The 8,931-nt window shown below is 34.1% G+C and overlaps 1 protein-coding gene across 1 annotated transcript in view; it reads left to right on the forward strand.

Moving 5' to 3' along the window:
• LOC111512180 (monocarboxylate transporter 9) overlaps window positions 1-2,558 on the forward strand; it is a 28,959-nt gene extending 26,401 nt beyond the window's left edge. Inside the window, exon 7 of the mRNA XM_074179881.1 lies at window positions 2,407-2,558. Within this exon, the coding sequence (XP_074035982.1) occupies window positions 2,407-2,555 (149 nt within the window). The 3' untranslated portion in view covers window positions 2,556-2,558. The remainder of the gene's footprint in view (window positions 1-2,406) is intronic.
• Window positions 2,559-8,931: the final 6,373 nt, after the last annotated feature.

Raw genomic sequence — 8,931 nt, forward strand, 5'->3', positions numbered from 1 at the left:
ATTGGTATGACGCTGTCAGTTTGTGAATTTTCGAAATTGAAATAATACTAATTGTGTGTTGTTGTTCTGTTCTCAATTTATTACTTTAATAATTCACTTGTTATTAAAATGGCATACACAAATGAGGAAATGGCTGATGTGCATTACGTTTACGGTCTGTCGCAGGGAAATGGGTTAGAAGCTTCTAGAAGATATGCTGAAATGTATCCTCAACGGCAGCATTCTTCACATAGAATATTTGCTCGACTTCATCAACGATTACAAGAATATGGTTCATTCGCCAAAAGAACGCAGGATTGTGGTCGCCATCGAGAAGTACGAACACTACTGCTTGAGGAAGCAGTACTTAATTTGATTGAAGAACAATCTACTACCAATACTAGAAAGGTTGCTTTCCAGCTAAATGTTGCTCATATGACGGTATTTCGAATTCTAAAGGAACAACTCTTATATCCTTACCATCTGCAACGAGTACAGCCACTGTTACCGCGAGACTTTCCGAACCGTCTTGAATTTTGCAATTGGATGCTGGAAATGATTAGAAGAAATTGTGACTTTCTGAAGACGATAGAATTCACAGACGAATGTGATTTTTCTCGGGACAAGATTATTAATTTTCATAATTACCACATATGGGCTGATGAAAACCTTTACGCTATTGTCGAAACTAATCATCAAGAACAGTTTTCTCTCAACGTGTGGCTCGGAGTTATTGGGAATGATTTAATTGGGCCCCATTTCCTACCTCTTCTTTTAAATGGTGAGGCATACGTTCAATTTTTAAGAGAAGTACATTCAGTACTGCTGGAGGAAGTTCCTTTGGGAGTTAGCAGGGATATGTTTTTTATGCATGATGGGGCTTCCGCTCAATTTAGTCAAGTAGCACGTCAGCATTTAACTGAAACATATGCAAATCAGTGGATAGGTCGAGGAGGACCACAGAACTGGCCCGCTCGATCCCCGGATCTCAATCCTCTTGATTCCTCTATTTGGGGCCATCTACAGCATTTGGTTTATCGTACTCCTGTTCGCGATGTAGAGGACTTAAGAAGAAACCGCATCATCGATGCGTGCAGGGTAATCAGAGAGACTCCAGTAATATTTGAGCGAATACGTGGCTCAATGCGCCGACGTCTAGACGCATGCGTAATATCTGTAGGTAGACATATTGAACATTTACTATGATTTCTACATGTTGTGTGTTTTGTTATTAATAAATTAGTTTTGTTTATTACCCTTTAATCGTTTAATGCAGATAATAACTACAAAATAACAAGACACATTTTTTGTTTAGAATGAAACAGGCTATCGGAAATACGTTTAAATGGTAAACAAATAATAAGACAAAAAGTTACATTGGAAATGAATTTTAGGGGTTGCGTTTTCCACCCCTTACAACCATGGGGTAAACCAAACAAATTACTGGCTAAGTGTCTTTTTGGTAGTACAAAAGTCAGGATAATTTCAATATTGTTACTTTTTCAGTGCTTGTGAAAAAAATTGTTATACAAATTTTATGTACACCCTTTAAGGGGCTGTATCTTAACAAGGGATCCTCCAATGGAGTTTCTTTATATGAAAGATCCTATCTTTTTTCGATGAGGAATCACCTCACTTATTCAGTTACACCCTGTATATTGAAGTTGATTTCTTCTGTTGAACTTCACACAGAATGCGTCAGTATAAACGAAACAAGGACAGTTTTACATAGTTGGCGTTCAAAAAAATATTCCAAGCATATTTTCAATCTAGTCACTTCCAATACCCCCCACCGATAGGGTGCGATCTAATCATTAAATTTCGAATGGGATTAGGATTCAAGTAACACTTCGTTTGTAAGAAATCGATTTTTCTTCAAAATTTTATGCATTCGGTAAAATCGCTATGACACGAAACAATATTACGCTGTTTTCATTTTAAAAAATAATTGTGTAGAAAGTGAGAACAAGAATTGCTTTACTTGTTTGTTTATAATGTAGGACTTGCGACTCAATGCATATAAAACAAAAAACAGTTACATTTTTTGAAAGTGATTAACATCTCGGTTTTTGATATTCTTGATATTGTTATTCTTGTCATTTTTTAATGCAGTGACCGTTATAATGCTATTGAGTTGATATTTTCACAAAATTGGGCACCTGCTTGGTCGAGTGAGATATTTTCTGACAGATGGTTCGGTCGAAGAGAACCAGAGGAATGACGAACAAGGTCATCTGACTTGATATTGTTTCGTTTTTATTGGCTCAACCTATATAAGGAAATGAAAACATTAAAAAATCAAATACCAACAGACCGATTACAACACGTTTTGTTGGATTTTTATTTCATCTCAACATAATTTTATATGGTACAAATTGTTTTTCTGATCGTTTCGAATTGATTTTATAATAATTTATATAATTTTAGGATGGCTTTTTGATTTGACAAACTCTTGGCACCAATCCTTTTACCAGGCAACCTTTTGGATTATTATATCAGGAATTCTGATTGGAATAATTCCATTCACAAGCAACAGAAAATTATATGTTTCCAGTAATAAAAAAATAACAACATAATTACCCGTGTTTTATTATCATTATTACATCAATAATATTTCTTTATATTTATCGGTCTGATTTCGAAATCAAATCAGCCTGATGACTGTGTCGAAAATAGGTACATAAGATAAGAAAAATTAACAAGGCTATGAAGGCTATTATCCGGGTTTTCTGAAAACATTGAAAGACATTGGTATTAGGAATGAAAACCTGAGATTATTTGAAAACTTTGTCACAAATAAATGGCAGATCGTAAAGTTAGACGATGTCTTCAGTCAGGAAAAAACTATTGAATATGGTGTGCCTCAAGATAGTGTTCTGGGACCTCTTTCGTTTCGTTTGTTCTCGTTTAAAAAGCAGTGGCGAAATAATTGAATTTGCCGATGATACAGCAATAGTGTACGATGATGAAAACTGGGACATACTAAGTGGAAAAGCTCAGGCTGATTTTTCTCTTAGTAAAGAACTGGATCGAACATATATCACTAACGGTTTACTTGGAAAAACCAATTACCTACCTATCAGTTGCAATAATGTAAGCAGACCGCATTTTGATAATTTTGAAATCGTTACTTCACAAAACAAAAGTTTCTATGAAAGTACCTGTGAAAGATATCAAATACTTAGGTGTAACCATTGAAAGTAATTTGAGATGGAAAAAATCACATTCTGTATATCAAAAAACTACAGAGCATCCTTTAAAAATTCAGATACCTTAAGAAAATTTTGTTATTCGAGCATATGAAAACAATATACTCTCCTTTAGTAGAAAGTCACTTACGTTATACGGCATAATAGGTTGGGCTGGGGCCCTACGAACACACATCAAAATACTAGAGATTATCCAAACAGATTTCTGAAGTTGATTTTAGAAAAATCCCATCGATATTGTACAGATCTTTATACAGGGCTATTCAAATTCATTTCTGTACACGTGGATCTCGTAAACGATAAGAGATATAGTGTCGGTTGAATTGTGGCAAAGTTGTGTATTTTAGAGACCTATTCAATGATGTAAATAAATCGAATATAGCTCTTTTGGTTCTGGAGATATACCAAAAAACCCCAAATTATTTTTTTGCCTATATCTTCTTTATTCGCAGACATATTGAAAATATGTCCACATTTTGCCATTGGCACTTGATGTGGGCTCTCAGAATATATCCATGAATCTTTTATACAGGGTGTTATCTGACTTGGGCCGCCCTCTGTATTTTTTGTTATAGTTTTTGGATCGTAGACGTTCACTTCATACTGGGAAATTAAATTAAATTTTATATTTCGGGATGTTTCGGTAATATTCCATTATAATTGTGTGAATTATTCCCTTTAAAATTACGGCCCTGGAAATTAGTAGACTGAGTTGAATAAAAACATAATAGCAACTTTTCGAGAGTTTTTTTTCATTTTTAGGTATCTATTCATATTTTTTCCATTGCTCTGAGCGTTTTCTATAATGCACTTCGAATAAGAAAGCCTTTTATGATTATTTGAAGCATATCTACATCAAAAATATATAATATGTGTTTTAATAAGCAGAAAAAAAATGATAGCAATAATAACATCCGAAACGAACACTATAATTGTAATGAAAATTGAAATGAAGTAATTTATATAGGTACCAAAAAAAAGTTATTGGCGCGCAATAAATGTTCCAATTGGAGTCCTTCCATTTCGAGACAATTTTAAACTCGGTTTTTCATATTAATTATTGCCCTCAATACACTTATTTGCTGCATTGTTGCGAAATCATTCAAAATCCTCAATCTCGAGTCTTCCACATTTTCTATCTCTCTGCCAGCGTAAATCCTATTTTTCAATGTCCCCCATAGAAAATAGTCCAAAATAGTAAGATCTGGTGATCTTGCAGACCATCTTATTGTCCCATTATTTGTCTCGAAATGGAAGGACTCCAATTCGAACATTTATTGTACAATTAATTTTTTTGTGTATATAAATTACTTTCTTCATTTCAAATTTCATTATAATTATAGTGTTCGTTTCGGATGTTGTTATTGCTACCATTTTTTTTCTGCTCATCAAAACACATATAATATTTTTTTGTTGTTGATATGTTTCAGATAATCATAAAAGGTTTTCTTATTCGAAGTTCATTGTAGAAAACGCTCAGAGCAATGGAAAAAATATGAATAGGTACCTAAAAATGAAAAAAAACTCTCGAAAAACTCTACGGTACATAGGGAGACGTGAAAGTTGCTATTGTGTTTTTATTCAACTCAGTCAACCAATTTCCAGGGCCGTAATTAAAAAGGGAATAATTTACACAATTATAATCGAATATTACCGAAAAATCCTGAAATATAAAATTTCATTAAATTTCTCAGTATGAAGTGAACGTCTACGATCCAAAAACTACAACAAAAAATACAGGTCCGTATTTAAAAATTCAAAGATGGGGGTGGCCCAAGTCAGATGACACCCTGTATGAAAGAATCATGGATATATTCTGAGAGACCACATCAAGTGCCAATAGCAAAATGTGGACAGATTTTCAATATGTCTGCGAATAAAGGAGATATAGGCAAAAAAATAATTTGGGATTTTTTGGTTTTTCCTGCATATTTCCAGAACCAAAAGAGCTATATTATATTTCTTTACATCATTGAATAGGTCTCTAAAATACGCAACTTTGCCAAAATTCAACCGACACTCTATCTCTTATCGTTTACGAGATCTCCATGTACAGAAACAAATTTGAATAGCCCTGTATAAAGGAATGCGGGATACTTGATCTGTTTGAATGTTATATTGGAATATAAAAAAAATAAAAAATCACGCCAGTTTACCTACCCATACTTATGGTACCCGACAAGACACCCCAATGTTGTTCCACAGATGAGCAAATTTGTTTGTCAGCGATCATTTTCTTATATAACACCCAAGGCATTCAATTTTATTCCTGACCATATTAAAGAAATGATAAACTTCAACATGTTTAAAAATAAGGTAAAACGATTCATATACGGAACACCAAGAGCCAAATGTAATGAGATCGTGGAACCAAATTTCTCCATCTGATTCATTTCATTTCATTTTATTTATACTCTTCATGCACGGGTTTCTATTGAAAATAACTAAACATCTCTACACAAATCGTCACAGCTGAGCGTTTATTAGCAGTCCACCGTTTTGAACCATTTGAACATCAGAAAATGTCACTCACAGAGCTCATAAAATTATATCGTATGACTAGAAAGCTTAGGATAAGAAAAAATATAGCGTTGCCCTTCCTGTTTTATGCTTCAAACTCTGCCCAACCGTAATATCCATATTTGTTACTAACAGGTTACCTTGGCAAAGGGAATGAGGGGATTGTTTACCCATTCATTCTCTTTTCCCTCCCCACTATTTAAATTTTTGCCACCTCACAAACCACCAAAAACAAAATCAAGTTGATAAGTAAGCCCTAATATCACTAAAAAAACTTCAAAATTTCAATGAATCTGAAAGTTAGCATAATTATGTAAAAACATTAACAAGAACAAGATAAGAATTAACGAACGAGTTCATTATATGTACGTGAACTGTTAAAAATGGAAATAATTGCTCCAAACCACATGACGTGTTGACAGTGGCAAACGGTGATTGAATTCTGAGTTAGAAAAATGTTTACGAGTGGTAGAAGCTTTTCACAGATTGTTATGGAGAATCGTCGAATCACTATTAGAGAAGTTGCTGAGGATGTCGGAATATCGGTTGGCTTATGCCATGCAGTTTTTCCGAACGTATTGTTGAATGAATGAAGCAAGCCAAGTTCGACCAAATGTTAAGGTTTTTCTCAGTATTTTCTTCGATTACCGTGGCGTAGTGCATCTGAAGTTCTTGCCACGTGATCATACGGTCAATAAGGAGTATCATCTTGAAATTATGCACCGCTTGCGAGAAGCCATACGAAGATAACGTATGATATTATAGAAAAACAATTCTTGTCTTTTGCATCACGATAATGCACCTGCTCATTAGTCATTATCTGTTCATAATTTTTGGGCCAGATTTGGCCCTGCAACTTTTTCCTTTTTCCCAAGATCGAAGAAACCAATGAAAAAAATGACGTTTTGCGACTACTGAGGAGATAAAAACAGACCGAGTATATCTTCTATTCTTGTACAGATACAGTGACAGAGGTATGTGTACAAACAACTAGCTGATATTTTGGCTGCATGAAAAAAAAAAGAACATCTCTATATTTTTTCCTCTGAGCTAGAAGGCGTATCAACATAAAGAACTGAACATTATATTATAGCCTAAACAGTAGCGCCGAAAATGCATAGGATGGGATAAATTTACATGAAATAACAGGGTTAATCCAAAACAATGTTGATCAAAAAAAAATAAAAACGAGATGAAATGAATGTCAAACACCAAATATTGCCTTTACTTTCTGTGAAATTTCAGAAAATTGGGATATGATTCGGAAGATCATAGCACTATTTACCATCACCATTTTGACTCAATATCTGACAATAGGTACCGCTTTGTTTACCCACAAATTCAAATGTGTTAGAGTTACTTACTAACATGCTTCATTTTACACAACCATACGTTTATGAAACATTAAATTTGACTTCTTTGCCATTGCCCCTGGTTTGTCCATTTTCACTAACAGAACCATAGAGAATGTGCTTTCTCATAGTCATAAGACGTCACCCTTACAAAGCTCATAGAACTATGCAATGATCGTAACACGCATTTTTTTAACCCAGTTGATTGCTTCGCTGGAGGCACCTTTTGGTTGGTTAAATTAGCAATTACAATCCACATATAAAACTTAGACCTTTACCAAGTATCCACCAGATGTAAAGGTCTGAAATAGTTAAAACCTTACTTTTGGTAAAATATATTGGGTGTTGATTCAAGGACGTATCATTTCAGTTAATGATGCATTTACGGCGGACATAAATAGACCCTTCCCTCTAAACATTCGAATAGGACACGATATCAAGGTCGGACAAAATTTACGAAAAAAGGTATCATTAAAAATAGGGTACGGGGTGGGGTCTATCTGATGTAATTTCATTGTAAGTGACTCTTTTTCTATCCACGAGTTCTGTAATGAACTGCGGTTGTGCATCGTAAACTCAAATTATCACAATATTACTGGAGTTTTTTCCCAACACCAAATCATCATTTTCAACACCTCGACACGTGTGTGATCACCAAGTGATCATCTTCAAACAGAGAGATTAAAACAGTTTTAATCTTCCTCTTTGAAGATGATCACTTGGTGATCGAAACACGTGTCGAGGTGTTAAAAATAACGATTTGGTGTTGGGAAAAAACTCCAGTAATATTAATTACAACACCAAAGGTTCCAAACAGTGCATCATAAGTTAAATTATCATGTTAACCTCCAAAAACAGATACAGGCGTCATTTCAACCAGATGAGGTATCTCTTGATTATGACAAGCTGTTTCGAAAGTGATTAGATGACAATCATTCATATCGATGAATCGGCAAATGTGGTCCCTTAGAATAACCCATTAGATCACCTGATATGACGCCCTTAGATTTTTTGTGGAGATTCGTGAAATCTGAAGTATACGTTACATAACCTCAGTCTATTCTAGAATTCGTGGATAGAATACAAGGTGCTCATAATAGAATTACCCCGGAATCATTCCATAATATAAAAAATGAATTAGTAAACAATCTACAATATTGCCAGGAAGTGAATAGTGAACATTACAAACATTTGTTGAAATAAACTTGAGTCAAAATTTTTTTTGAAGTTATAATATTTATTGTTTGTTTGCAGATTTTTAAAATGAATAGAAAACTGCCAACTACTCAGGAAGGGCTGATTCGATTCCCAAAAATAAAAACGTTGGATGAAGAATTGAAGTAACTGTCAAAAGAAGTATCACAAAACCCTCTTTCAATTTGAAAAAAAGTTGTTAGCGCACTCTCTGTAACGAGTAATTCAACACTATTGTCTCTCATATCAAAAAGTACTGGAAATTATATATTTTTAACTAAATTTTGTCTGACCACCACATTGTTGTAGCAATAGTGCGTAATAATATGGACTAAATATTCTTACAAAGATGTCTTGATAGACACGGCACAGTAGAATGACCGGTCCGATCTCTGGACCTAACTCCATTATATTTTTATAGAGTTATCTCAAGTCTAAAGTTCACTTCAGTAGACCTATCAATAATGCAGGAATGCAGCTCAGAATAAATGATGAAATCAGTGAAATGACAACTGAAAAAATATCAGAGGCTTTACGAGTTTTTTAGTGGTATAAAATAGAGGAAAGCAGACAATTTGACCAAGTCATTTAATTATTTCCGGTTGTGTTCAAAAATTTACCGCCCTGTATTCAAGATCCAAAAGAAATACATATATACAAGTACTCAATTTTTTATA

This window comes from Leptinotarsa decemlineata, unplaced genomic scaffold, assembly GCF_025532065.1.
Source record: "Leptinotarsa decemlineata unplaced genomic scaffold, Ldec_3_MD MMD2_tig00026282_RagTag_RagTag, whole genome shotgun sequence".
Taxonomy (NCBI): domain Eukaryota; kingdom Metazoa; phylum Arthropoda; class Insecta; order Coleoptera; family Chrysomelidae; genus Leptinotarsa; species Leptinotarsa decemlineata.